The following is a 14,647-nucleotide window of genomic DNA, read 5'->3' as shown; positions in this document are numbered from 1 at the left end:
GAAGTGTATCAGATATAAGAGCGACATAAAGACCGGGCCGGGCTAAGCCAGGGGGGTGAGGTGACTGTAGCTATCATAAACACAACCTGCTGACAATTACCAATCCAAAGAAGTGCTGGCCATGCTGTTTGTGTAACAAATGATCTTTGGGAAGTGGAGCATGAAATTATCCAACACTGCGTCCATCTCTCCTGGCTGAACTTGTCTCCATAGCTGAAAACATGTAAAACAAACAGAACAATAAACAAAAATACTACCTCACAGTAATTAAAAAACTAAAATCTATTGTAAGCTTCTTTCTTAGAGCATATGGTACTTTTTTTTTGGTACATCTTGGACTCTGACTTCATACGTTCCTTATGGAGGGCGTAATGAATGGAGGGACAAAGATTACATTCCTTCATTTTATGACTTTATGACAGAAAGTGATTCAACCCACTTTTCGGAAACTAGGTGGCCAATAAAACTGGGAGGGACAAATGAGAACAGGACCTTTGATATAAAGACGTCTAAGACATGCGATAAGATAAGATATCGGTGTTAAAAAGTTTAACAGCTAAAAAATAAGGTTGACAAGACCTCAACGTGACAGTTGGAACATTTGGAAAATAAAACACCTTAAGATTGCAAGTGTGAAGTGATGTTTTAAAAACGATTTTAAAGTTCAACTTCCAATGCGTCAGTGGACCAAAGATAAAAACAGGTATGTTGTAACTAAAGGGGAAATAATGCAAGCACTGGCTTCCATGGGTGTTGATTAATTAAGGCCAAAACAACTAATTGGGTTTATAGTTTAACAGAAACATATCTCTTTACACAATTTGGGGCTTCCACACCAATGTAAAATAACAATACTTGTCATCATTTTAGAATCTTTTGACAAATGTCTGGATTGGAATCTCCTCTCACTCTTTGCTTCGTTTAACGTCAGTTAAATCAGTAGAAATAGGCCTAAACTAACCGGGAAATACACAAAACTTATTTTTAATCTGTATGTCTGTAATTAATTACATAATGTAAATAGAAATCATACAGTTAAATGTAAATACCTCATCAAGGCCATTATGGAATATTAGATTCTGTCATTTCCAATTATATTCCTTTACAGCAATCACAATTTTCCTCACAATCCTTCAATAATAATCGTCAATTTATTCAAAAGGGGAATTTTAAATAACTTGTAACTTGGGTTCAGTTTATTATCACATATTTTTAAGCAGTTTGTTTCAGAGCAGATACATGCTCAGCTACATCTTTCGCCGGCAGGTTTTATGAATATGTTGTCGTGAGTCAACATAGATGCAATCGCAGCGCAATAACTGCCTCTGTGTCCTCTTGCGAACTGTAAGTCCAAAGTCACTTACAGTTATGGCCCTCCTCAACCGCACCCAACCTGCTGTTCCTGGCAATGACGGTTGTTATTCAATATTGAAGATAATGTTCATGATGGGGAGGGAGGGACGGAGGGAGGGAGGGAGACCGATACCAGCTCGGACGAAAAGTAGCAGTGCCACTCATTCCCCATGGAGACCCTTGACTCTGAACTCCAGACTTCTGCAAGAAGAGAATACACAAAGTAAACAAGGGCAGAAGACGAATGGCTTTTCAAACCAATTGCACTGAAGCGTCAGGGTTCATTTATAAAAAAAAAAGGGTGACACATAAAAGGATGAGCAGCATTAAGTGTGACGTTGATACTCACCTTTGTACTCAGATCTTGCACAGACGTACAAGCAGTAATACTCTTAAAGTAAACGTCAACATACAAAGGTATTGGTACCAAATGTCTAAATACTTGTTGTACAGAATGGCCCATTTCAGACGAATGTATATTATATTATTACTTTACAATTATGGATGCATAAATATTAAATCACTTTAGAGGTGTGTGTATATATTACATTGTGATTTATTTATTATATTTTCTATTATTCATCCTAGCATGCAAAGTAACTTAAGTTATCAAATGGAGTAAAAATTACAATATTGAAATGCAGTGGAGTAAAAATATAAAGTAGCATAAAATCAAAATACATGTTTCTCAAAAGTCTACTTCGATCCAGTAATTGTGTAAATGTACTTAGTTACTTTTTACATTGAATGTCAATGTTTTTATACTTGCACTGTGGTTTAGATTGGGGCGAGATCGTGGTTACGGCAAAACTAAGGTCGACGTCCTCTACTTTATGTCTGGAGATCCTAAGTGGTGGAAAACAGCTCCATCCTCAGGCTGCAGGCCCTCGTGTCCAAAACGATAAGATGACTCAGCATCGCATTAAAAACCTTTTATCCCCGCAGGGATCACATGACATACTGTGAACTGCAAAGTAGGAGCAAGGTGCGTGCATACGAATGCAAGTCAGTGTTATCCGGTGGCTTCTGTCCGTTAAAGCTCAAGCTTCAAATGCAGTTTTAAAACCCTTAATTTATGTATTTTGGAGGAAGTATATTGCAATAAACTCTTTAAGTGTACTTAAAGTTGATATCTAACTGTCAATGTACTCAAGTACTGTGGCCCACTTACGTACAATTTTGATGTACTTATTAACTTGAGACATTTCATGCTGTACTTTATACTTCTACTCCACTACATTGAGGGAAATGTAGTTCTTTATCTTACCCGAGGCACCGGCGGTATAGGCACATGCAGCACAACTACATAGAGGTCCTTCTTTCTGGGTTGCCCACTTCATCTCTGGCGCGTACTCAGGCATATGGAGAATAACCTACAACATAATTTTGAAGATGTTTTTCCAGACAGAGTTATGTTCAACAGGAATCTGTGCTTTTAAGCTGTTTCTAATTTCAGTGTCAGCCACTTACACATTTATATTCACAACTTTGGCAACTGTTTTCTTGCCATGTCTTGGGGTTCTTGAGGAATCAGTGCTGTTGAGAGACAACAATCACACACGCCGCATACTTTTTTTTGTAACAAAAAGATTTTATTGGCTTCTCTAATCCGTTCATCTCAATAACAGGTACAGCCTGGGAAATCATATCACAACGGGTCTAGAACAAATAAGACAAAGGGATGGGGAGGCCTCTGCTACAAAATTTGGTATTGAGGTGACAGTCAGAAAAAAAAATAAGCCATACAAAAATGTCTTTATCATGCATACTGGAGAAAAACTCAAAGAAAAATTGAGAACACACATTTTTAGTGTTTTTTGTACATTTTTGTAAACAATATCCTTCTAGAGATCATATTAAAACACATTATGGCAAGTAACAAAAATAAGGGATATAATTGAGAAAGATGAATGTTCTATGAGGCATCTAGAATGCAACACTGCTTGGCGTGGATGCTTTAACAGAAAAAAATAAAATACATTTGCATTTTGACGAGTTATTTTCTCTCTAACTGTAAACACAGGCAGTGTTACATGATTATACAATATGTCGAAACCTATACTACAAATATTTCCACTACATACATACATGAAACGCGTGTCCCTGCTTTCTTACGCTTTAGTGATATGAGGTATATTTAGGTCAATCTTATTGTCTTTTTTGTTTTCCTTCTCTCCGTCTCTCAGCCACTCGTTTCCTCTCCTTTAAAAGCATAGTGTGTGTTTCGAGTGAGGTGGCCGGTCGGTCAGTCTTTGTTCCCCGTGATCTGAGCAGCTTCAAAGTCTCTCGGCTGTGGAGCTCACAGACGTAGGAGTGGGAAAGGGGGGGGTCAGAGGAACTCAACTCAAAGAATGGCTTCAGCCACAGAAGACAAAGAAGGCCATTGTGTATTCTTGTGAGTGCAGGGCTGCATTTTGGGGCGAGGGGGTGGGGTATAACTTAACTTTCCCGTTTCTTAACTGTATTATTGAAGCCGTTTCTTGCAATTACTACAACAGTGAGGTTAAAGAAAATCATAAAATAAAAAGAGGGGGGGGGGGGGGGGGGGGAGAAGAGTAGGGGTGCAGGTCCGGTGATTACTTGCCAAAAATATCTGCTCCCGAGTTCTGTTGTGGCTCGTAGAGAATAAATAGAAAGGGTTTGGGTGTGCATCCAACACACCCGGACCCGGGGGTTCAACGGTACAAGGGTTCCAGCATGTCAGCCCGTCTCTCAAAACACTTAAATACAAAGCGGTACTCTCAAAATATTGTATAACAAAATTATGGCAAATCATTTTTTTTACAACATCACCCGACAAACCGTAAGAAATGAAAATCCCCCCGCCCCTCTCGTCTACCCTTAAAAAGCAACAAAATACATTTAGATGCCCGTGGTCATGCCTAGTCAACCCCTATCAAACCCCACCAGACAATAATCCTCCCTCCCACCTTCCCTCCCAAGCCCAGTTCACAGTTTTCTCCTCTTAAAATAATAATAAGCATCAGCATAATAATCACGTATCACATATGCAAATTGAATGGGTTGTTGTTGCTTCCAATGATGATTTGTTTACAAAAAGTGCTTGTTTGATTCCATTGACACAAAAGAAAAGGAACAGGAAGGAGTAGAGTAGAAAAGTGGTGACTTGTTTAAAAAAAAGAAAAAGAAATCCCTTCAGCAAACATCACGATAAGAAGATCAGAGATGGACGTTCATTGCTTTCTGAGACAGCCGTAACAGCAATGGGTTGAATATTGTCTACGCCGCGTCTTTACTTCTGGGCACAACCAGAGGAGTGCATGGTTTAGACAGGCTTCTTCAGCAACGACACATCCTCTTCACTTCAGGACACGCTGCGTGCTGAACTTACACTACCTCGTGTACATGTGGCTCTCAAAAGAAATCACATTGACACAACAGTACCATAATCTCAACAAAAGTACATGCAGTAGAAACCAAACATGATCATGTGTTGTAATTTGTTGCTGTGACGAGTTATATAAAAAAAATAATAATACACAAAAACAAAAATCAAAGCTTTGTAGTCTCAAAGTACACCTGTAAAAACTGTGCTAATTGCATCTCATAATACAAAGTCTTATTACACAATTTTGCCTATTTTCCTGAGTTCATGTTTCTTGTAACAGACAATATATACTTTTTTTGCAATTTGAATTCTGGGCCTTTTCCCTGCCACAAATGTTATTATTGAAATGATCAACATTGTTCATTATTACTTTACAATGGTTTGGTGATTGATAAAACACAAGGGTTCAGAAAAAAAAAAAAAAAAAAACCAAGCAAGTTTACAGCTACCCTCTAAATGTTTTAAATTACATTTAAACCTACGGTACGTTCATATCAAAATCACTACTCTTAAACAAAAATGAAGCGACTAAATACATAATAAAAATGAGAATATAAAAAAAAAAAAAAATTGCATTTGAGGCCATGAAAGACCCTCCCTGGTCATTTTTGTATTAACATTTAATGGCAGTGTTTAAAAACAAACTTTGCTACAAGAACAAAATCAGGATGGGACTGTGTGGACAGTAACAGAACAGCCCCCTGCTGGATTCACCTCGTTTGACCCTTATCTGAAACTTTGGCTTGTCTGGGTTTTTGATCCTGTACTCACTGGCTCACCGACATCAGCTAACAAACTGGTATACCCTGAGAATTCTGACACTGGAGTCCTTATTCGGTGGTCGACCTCTGACCCAGGATCGCTGCCGTAGCTCAGAGGGGTCACCCGGCCAGACTTGAACTGGGAGCCGAAGGCCTGGGCGAAGTTCTCGATCTGGTATGTGGTTTCTTTAGGGGGGTTCAGAGTGGACAGGTCTGGGTAACTGGAACCGTTGGTGGGTGCGCCGCTTCCTCCGGCCTTGGGCTGCTGCCCCTTGGGGCCCTCTGCCGAGGCGGTCAGGTCCTGGGGAGGTAGGTTGAAGGTGCCGGGGGAGTGCTGCTTCTCCAACTGCTCGGTCAGCTCCTGAGATGGAGTCAGCTGCTGGTGGCTAGTGGGTTCCAAGCTGAGGTGGTAGCCCGCCTGGGAGGGGGAGCCGACGAGCATGCCGTAGTGGGACTTGGAGGAGGAGTTTGATGAAGGGGCGACGATGGGCAGCGGGGAGGAGACGGCGGGTGGGTAGCCGCAATCCAGCGGGGACGTGCTGTACACGTGTTTGTCTGAGAACAGGGGCCCCGTGGGACTGGAGCTGCTGGACAGGAGTGGGAAAGGCCCCGTCGGGCCGAGGCTGGGGAAGGGCCCACTATGGCTGGTTCGCTCCAGGGCCTGCAGGAGGAACTTTGAGTACTCGCTCATCACGGCCGTCTTGTCGCCACCGTTGGGAGAGTCGTCCTCCAGCTCAGGGGTAACGGGGGCGGCGGGCTGGAGGTCTACGTGATGCGGGTGGTCCGACAGGTCGAAAGTCACGTCGTGGTGGTGCCCCCCCTCCGGCTTATGGCTATAATGCTCCAGCAGGCTTTGCAGCACCTCGTCTGGAATGCCCGACTTGTCGTGCTTGAGCTCCAAAGGCGAGGAGTCCAGCATGGCCAGCGTGGGCTCGGGCCCCAGGGAGCCCTGGATGACATTGCTGCCCTGAGACGCCATGTGCAGTGAGCCAGCTCCATAGTCGTTGTTAACTGCGTGGAGGTAGCGCCGCTTTTTCACAAACTGCATTGCATCATCGTAGTTGCTGCTGGTGGTGGGCCCCTGCTTGTTGCCCCCGCCTCCCTGGAGGAGACCCATGTTATCGAGGCCAGAAACCTCCACATGATCCATGGAGTCGGGCTTCTGGCACAGCTGTTTTTGTCCATCGGCACCGTCTTGCAGAGAGAGCAGGCCCTTGTCGAGGGCCTTGCGGCCAGCTTTTTTAAAGACCAACTTAGGGCTGCGTCCCTGCATGGCGGGGCCAGAGCCTGAGGGGTGCTCCATGTCGAAGTCCTGCAGGCCCATCCCCCCAGAGGACGACGCCGCCGCTGATGCCGAGGCATTCTTCTTCCTCTTACCCTCGCCGTTTTTGGACTTGGCCCTCTTGCGTCCGGAGGTGGTAGAGTTTCCCTGAGTGAGTGAATAGCTGCCCTGGCCTAGCTCCGCGTCGCTGAGCTCCAGCATGCTCGGGTCCAGGCCCTTCTTTATGGCTTCTCCACAAGTCCGTTTGTGCTTCAGTAACCGGTCTGTTCTTGAGAAAAACTGAAAGTGGACAGAAGGAAGAGGGAAAGGAAAAGGGAGAACTATGAGCTTAGTTTTCACTGGATGGACAGAAGCAGTTTATTGCAATGCATGTTACTCACACACAGTATTCAATAAAGGATCCATACGAAGCAAACTAGCAAAACTCATATTCAAAGACAAAACGGTGCTGGGCTACTTAGCAAACATTGCATATAACCTACTTGTTGGCAGGTATCGCAGCGATATGGCTTCTCGCCACTGTGCGTCCTTTTGTGTCGCTCCATATGGTACTTCTGGATAAATCGCATGTTGCACTGGTCACAGCTGAAAGGCTTCTCTCCTGCAAAAGACAGGTGAAGGCCTGCGTCACAACAGACGTTTGTATAAACCGATACCGGTGACGAGCGACGGCCTCCGAACTCACCGCTGTGGATCTTCTCGTGCCGCTGGAGCAGATACTTCTGGATGAAGCTCATGTTACACTGACTGCACCGGAAAGGCCTCTCACCTGTGCGATCAAGAGTACAACAATCCGCTCACCACATTAATTAACTCCCAGCCTGTCGCGTAACTATGTTTACCGTATGGCCGCCATGAACCTGTGGCATTGTATCAAACACCTGGAGCCTGAATGCTCATCAAAATAAGATGCTTGAGACTCGCGCGATAATCAGTCCAACGCCACTAAAATGTAGACGTATACAATGTGTGTTTACAATGAAACAGAAGCCCTTTACAGATAAAAAAATAAATAAAATGAGAACACTATATTTTGAATGTCTACATTGTGATTATATCAATACTCTAGTCTGCAGACACCTTTCGTCAGATGATGTTGCACTGAAAGAAATAACAGCAAAACAAAGAAGGGAAATGGTTTAAAATAAACTAATGCTGTAAAAAGAGTCGAGTTTTCCTTTAAATCATTCATGAGCACACACTCAAAGAGCCACGTGAAGAATTCCCGGCAAAGAGAATGACTAAGACACCCAGAAATACATGAGTAATCACCGAGTCATCTGTGGCTTTAGCGATCGTCTGGTTTCAAGTAAGGCCCCGGGCACTCGTGGTGACGGGGAAATTTGTAAGTGTGGAGGGCGGAGAAGAGTGTAATTTAATGTCTGAATCTTCTGAAAGTGACATGTTCAGTGATGGGAAATTGGGGTTTTTTGTACAACTTTGGTATCATAGCATTATACCAGATTCCATGCAAATGGATCTGGGGCTGTATATCTAATCAAAGTTACAACAGGGAGCTTCAACACTTGATTAAAACAGAGTTTTCAGCTACATTGCAGTCGGACAAACTCTTCTTGTGTTCCAATGTAGCAGAGAGAACAGACACTGCCTTCTGTAGCTGTATCTGTTCTGCCCTAACATATCCGGTGTGCATTTTACATCACTTTTATCACCATATGAGATCTAATCAGCAAAGTCAGCAACGCTGCATTTGGTGAAAAGAGTAGCGGAAGTAGCTTTAAACGTATTAATTCTAGGAAAATACAGACAGACAGCCTGAAGGAAAAAGTAAAGCACTGACAAGCAGCGAAAGTCTCTCACCTGTGTGTATGAGCACATGTCTGCGCAAGTGGTAGGAGCTGCGGAAGGCCGCATTACAGTGCTCACAGATATGTGGTTTTGAGTTGGGGGACATGCAGGCTCCATCTGCATCCAACATCATGGACTACAAGGGGATAAAAATACATGAGTACAAGTAAGATACTGTTGACTTTTACACATCACGTAAGCGCAGATGTGTAAAAGTCAAACCAATTTAAAAGGCGAAGATCAGCAGTGAAGGAAATGAGTAAAACAGATATAACCTTTGTGGCATCGTTGCGTTTCCTTCGTGCTTTGCCTCCCTGCCCATCCCCATTGCTCCTCCGCCCTCTTCTCCCCGAGGACTCTTTTGGCTCTTTACCTGTTCTTCCAGGCATCTAATAACAAACATGTTAATGTCTATAGATGACAAATAAGGACATATAAACACTACTACAAGAGGAACCAAGCATCTACAAATAACAGTTAAACTACATATTAAAAACATGTCACCTGAAACAATATTGAGAACCACAATCCCGTCTCACCTGTTCGCCGAGGGACCGGACGTTGCTGAGGCTGAGGTCATGCAGGAGCATGTTCTGGTGATTTTGGTGGTGGTGGTGGTGATGGTTGCCGAAAGACATGTCCGGCATGTCAGTACCGCTCTTCCCCGCGCCCCCTCCAGCACAGCTCACCCCGACTCCTCCGCCCCCACCATAGAGCGGCATGCGGTAATCCAGCTCACTTAGCCGCTCCTGCTTGATGCCCATGCTGTGGAGGAAGCCCCCCGTATTCACAGCAGCGGCGCCCTGGTGCTCTGGTGGCGAGTCGCGTTCTTTCTTCAGGATCATCTCCTGAGGAAGCTCGCCCATGACCGACTGGGAGGCCAGCCGCGTAAAGCTGGTGACAGGCGGCAGGTGGCTGAACATAAGCATACCTGGTGCAAAATTGGGATCCATGCCACCGTTTCGCAAAAACTCATTGCCTAATTTGTCTTGGATAATACTCATAGTGGTGGTTTTGCTTTGTGTGGGGGAAGAAGGAGGGCAATAAATCTAAAGAAGAATGCAGGAGAAGAATGTCCTGAAAGAGGGCAGATTTGAAATAAAGACTCATGTTAAGTATTGATGATTTCAGACATGAATAAGTACACAATCCAAAGCAATTGTCACATTTTGTTGCACATTTGTATTATAAGACCTCTCTTATAAGTCGTACCAGTGAAGTAAATTTAGTCACTGCTACATGCTGTGTACAATGTTCTCTGGCACCCATTAATTACTTAATTGGATTTATTAGGCTTACATAATGGAAGCACTGCTTACAGTAAATGGAAACTTTAATCAATACTTAAATAAATAGCCATGAGAAACCTTACAATTAAAATAAACACTTTGCTTTGAACAACTTTATGAAATACAGCAGAGCATATTGAAACATATAGCCCAGTTCAACACTCCTTCTGAAATATTCAATCCCATCTTGTATTGTTCTGCTAATGGCATTTAGCACCACATGCGTCTTGGACTTCAGCCAAACTAAAAAAAAGATGTGCAGCAGCTTGATAGCTTTTAGAAAGACGTCCCTATTGTTTAGCACGTTGATGCATGCTGGACGACACCGCTTGCCGTCTTTAGCCAATAAGCCAACATGAAAGGAAAAAGCTGGAGGCATTGGTTGCAATATTGGCAAATGAATCGGTCCATTACACTTGGCTAAAACAAACGATATTTAGGTCAAACACAGCCAGACGTTTCAGTCAAATTGGGAAGGCGTAGTCGGGTGACCGAGTGGTCCGTGTATTGGAACTACTAAGACAGGAGTGAGGATTTATCGTTTAGTCTAGACCAGCAGACCATTTGGCGACGTGACGGACGAGCTTTTGTGATGCATAGTAGTTAGCAAGCTAGTTAGCATAGCCGGCTAGTTGGTTGGTTAGCCACAATGAGACACAATCAACGCACCTTTACGTCCTGAATCAAAACAATAGGCTAAGACGCCATGAAAGCCAATATTAGTCATTAAAATGAAGTAACACAAGCACTCAAACGTATGTGGTCTCAAATAAGCAGCATATGTAGTAAATAAATGTGTATTTTTAACCGGCATGACTAAAGCAACATATCGTTTAGCTTGTTACCTTAGTGTTGCTATAAAGCTAACTTACGCTAAAACAGGATCCATGATTTCATGCTTTTGACGCATTTATTTGCTATTTCAAAGACAGATCTATAAGAGGAAGCACCCTGAAACCCAACAGCGAGAATCCATCAGTATAACTATAGATAAAGTGAAATGAAACAGCTAGTTAGCTTAAGGGTCAGGTCAACGGCATAAATTGCTCATTCTCCAATTCCAAAGCTTTGATGACGCTCGTGAAATCAAATCTGTCTGGCTGCGAGCAACGCTGGCGCTCTATTTATTGTTGGCTAACTTCAGCTGAAATCACAACCGGATAACGCTCACCGGTACATTTAGCTAGCAAAACATAAATCTGTAACTGCGGTACACGTGGACTACATATCCAGTGACCCGGTTAAATAAAACGGTACGCTTTGAAGCAACTGTGTTTATAACAATCAAGCTGCCACGAGCTAGCTAGTTAGCTGCTAGCTGCTCCGTCTCAAAAACCGCATTACGGCCCATGCAACAGAAACAATGATGCTGGGTCTCAGTGCATCTGAGCCAGACAATTCCGTCGCGTAGCTAGATCTCGACAAAAGCCAAAGCATTTTGCCACGAATAAAAGTCCATTTAGTTTCCCACTCACCTACACATGACCGCAGTTGGGTTTTAAACGTGCCTGTATTCTCTCCCTATTCGCAGCTTTTGGGGGTTTATTGCCAAAACATTGTTCTCCGGCGTTCGCTGCTTTCGTCCATCTTGTCCTGGCGCGGGGAATTGTGGGTGTAGCGGACGGGTCGTGAGAGGAGACAGGCGAAGGCTGCTGAGGGTTTTGAGAGAGCTTCACGGGACACCGCAAGTAGTCCTGTGCGCTGCAGTAACGACACGTTAACGGGAACAGATACTGTGATTAAGAGAAGACATGGCGTCGTGCAACTCTTTGTCTTTGCACGTAATTCACAACACATGCAAAGATACGTTAACATTTCTCCTGAAAAAGCATTTAAAACTCCCTGTTCATACAGATAATATAGATTTTATAAAGCTAAGTTGTTGTAAACGCAAGAACTATATCATTCTTAGTAGTATTGTAGTAATATTTGTTAAGTCAGATTTATGTAAGAATAATATCCTTTGCTACTTTGCAATAGTAGTTATTTACTTTGAGTGCTTTCTTTATTGAGCTGTTATTGTGTCGTTTAATTATTTTTGATTGTTTTTGTTTCCCCCTGGTTTTGTACATTGTGAGTAGGTGCTAGGGTGTGTTAGAATATGATTTTGGGTTTTCTGTTGATGGAGTGTCTGATTGGGCCCTTGGAAGAATCGCCTTTGTTTTAAGAACCTGATGGGGATCCTGATAAATAAAATAAAGTAAATTGCAATGCCACAATTTGTGTTCGAAAAGTGTAATACTGTATCATACAGGGATTGAATAAACTGTGGTGATAATTTAGTCTGTGTTTTCTTTATTTATGACTTCCCGATATGCTATTTTTTATGTTTTGTTCATAAATAGGCTTTTAGGATGATCTTTACAGACAAGCTCACATCCTACTGAGGCTTGCACAAATTTGTTTCCCATTGACAAAATAAGGGATTCAATGATCCATCTTTTAACTCCAGATATCTCAACGTAATCTGCTGATGAAGATTCACAATCTGATACTAGTGCTCGCACTCATTAAGACCATTTTCATCAGCTCAGGTAACATGAAGTTACGGAGGTGTGGAGGGCCACAATCACAACAGAAAATAACTAAATCCTGAGATAGTGGCCTGCCATGACTGGAATGGAAGTGGAAACACCAAACTGGATAATGACATCAATGAAGGAGCTGTTTTTAATGTGCTGGTCACATTTTGCAGCTGTCAGATTGGTGCATACACAAAAATACAGCGCTGGATTACAGACAACCGCCCACTCACTGTGAATTGATTTAAGGTCATTTGTCAAAATTTCCTCCGGGAATTTGCTCCACTGCAGTAAAAATCAATTAAAGTGAGTCCTGCCTTATGACCTTATGTTGTGGCCCTACATTGTAGAATATCCCTGCGTCAAAATCTAATTCCAAGATGTTTGTATTGTTTTCACACTGTGCATGCTCATAAATAACTGGGGATGACAGGGGGAAATGGTTAAATGTTTGCCCTCTTACTGTTCTATTCCTCAGATTGAATAGAACATTTTCTGTTGGCGGGTGATGGATTCATTATGATGAGAACGTCCTTTCCTTTTAACTGTTGAAGCACAACATTTGTGGCTTGATAGAACTGGTTATTTCGATTGCTTACATAATAACTCTTGAGAGCTTTCCTTTCCCCGCTGATGCATTTTCATTTAACATTTTAATATCAGTAAGTATGAGCAAAACTAGTACTGTTTTGAGAGCAAAAACTGTTTTAAAGCAAAACATCTCATCTTAAATCCCGAACTGAACAAACACACATGTTTTTTTTTAATCAACTTGTAATTGCCAGTTATCAGAGTGATGAGTTCACGGCGTGTGCTTGGGAGGAGCTGAATGTGATGAAATCAAATAATGAAACAACAGTTAATTGTGACTGAGGCTCATTACATTGAGTTGACTCATCAGATCACTCCCTTGTATGTTACAGATGCAATACAGACCTGTCTTGTACAGCACAATTGTTAGGTGAATCATAGCATATTTCCCACATCCCATGTCTTCTGTTCATACAAAAATCACCGTTATCATTATGTCCAAATCCCAAAACGTCAGCATAAAGTGCGTTTCCATCTTGTTATCATTGACATTTATTTATATGAACTCCTCCTTATGAGCAACTCATGTCCTGCTGGTCTGGGCTTAATTCCAGCTGAATTGTCTCCCTCTTTCTGTTCTCCCTATCAGCCTTATCTTCTTTTATTTCCAGTTAATTAACACAGCAGGGGAAGTGGGTGGTTGTTGTTGATAAGTTGACAATGATGAAACAACTACAGAGGAAATCACGATGTTGCAAAATTGCCCGTATTCAAACTTGATATTCCTCTTGGGACTGCACTGCCTGCTTTCACAGAGGCATGATCTTTATATTAAAAAAATACACAGAGCCAATAGTGTTAATTACATCATTGGCCTCAAAGGGGACTGCAATGATTCCATATGCAAATTATGTAAGTATAGCTTTGACAACAATTATTCATATTCATTTGATCACATTCAAATAGGGACTTGGTGTGAGGCAAGGTTATTTACGATTCCATTTCCTGGACCACCCTTATAATATACCAATAAAGATGTGGATACATTATTTCATAGTGACGTCCTATTGAGTATTCAGTGTACAATGTTGTTCATATCGACAATTGTTTCCTCAGGTTTACTTCCCCTGCAGGAACACTAGGGGGAACCAAATATCTGTGCTTAGACAAACGCATTTTATAGTATGTGTTTTGCTCAAGATTGAGATAATTAGACAACAGACAAAGAAAAAAAAAGAAAAACTAAGAGGATGGATTCTGCGGTGACATTGTTTACTCGCTCTCATGATTCTACCATACTGGCAAAAAAATAAATGAAACATCCCCCCCCCCCCCCCCCCACACACACACACACACCGTGAAAGAGGAATGAGCCACTCTTGCTTCAATTCGTCAACAGTCTTCAATTTGAAGTCCCTCCTGCCGGAGCGCTTCCCTCAAGCAGAAGTGCGCACTGTAGCCTGCTATTCACATTCGCAATCGCAGGTCTATTGAAGCAGCACCTGGATCTACCAAGGACATAACTATTGAATCGAGCTGTCTGAATGCAGCTTTTGTTTTCTATGTGATGTTGAAGGTGTTTTTTTCCTTCCATGGATGAGACCTGAACAAAAAAAGTTACCACTTGCAGCATACTCCTTTGCGTAAAGGACTGAGTCTGAATCATGCATTGCGCAGAATCTCTGCTCACTTACAATTCATTTACAGGAGAGAAGCGCATCTCCACCCACAGGATGCCAGTCGCGCTCTGA

General features: G+C 42.5%; 1 protein-coding gene across 2 annotated transcripts; it reads right to left on the bottom strand.

Moving 5' to 3' along the window:
* Positions 1-2,956: 2,956 nt before the first annotated feature.
* On the bottom strand, positions 2,957-11,440 carry LOC306795291 (zinc finger protein 281-like). 2 transcript variants are annotated; one of them, XM_079293759.1, is made up of 7 exons: positions 11,319-11,440; positions 9,094-9,631; positions 8,830-8,943; positions 8,567-8,690; positions 7,431-7,514; positions 7,228-7,346; positions 2,957-7,024 (listed from the first exon to the last, which is right to left on the bottom strand). In XM_079293759.1, exons 2-7 carry the CDS (start codon positions 9,556-9,558, stop codon positions 5,429-5,431), a joined length of 2,502 nt encoding a protein of 833 aa, XP_079149885.1. In that variant the 5' UTR covers positions 9,559-9,631; positions 11,319-11,440; the 3' UTR covers positions 2,957-5,428. The 2 variants fall into 2 exon arrangements, with proteins under 2 accessions (XP_079149885.1, XP_079149884.1); XM_079293758.1 differs by having other exon boundaries at positions 7,228-7,514.
* Between the last annotated feature and the right edge of the window lie 3,207 nt (positions 11,441-14,647).

This window comes from Melanostigma gelatinosum (assembly GCF_949748355.1).
Source record: "Melanostigma gelatinosum genome assembly, chromosome: 21".
NCBI lineage: Eukaryota > Metazoa > Chordata > Actinopteri > Perciformes > Zoarcidae > Melanostigma > Melanostigma gelatinosum.
This window is presented reverse-complemented; position numbering and strand designations above follow the sequence as displayed.

Coding starts and splice junctions, on each gene's coding strand:
- LOC306795291 (XM_079293758.1), bottom strand. CDS start 9,558: ATGAGTATTATCCAAGACAAATTAGGCAATGAGTTTTTGCGAAACGGT. Junction 8,944..9,093: donor TCCGGTCCCTCGGCGAACAG/GTGAGACGGGAT, acceptor GTTTGTTATTAG/ATGCCTGGAAGAACAGGTAA. Junction 7,025..7,227: donor GCTGCGATACCTGCCAACAA/GTAGGTTATATG, acceptor GTCCACTTTCAG/TTTTTCTCAAGAACAGACCG.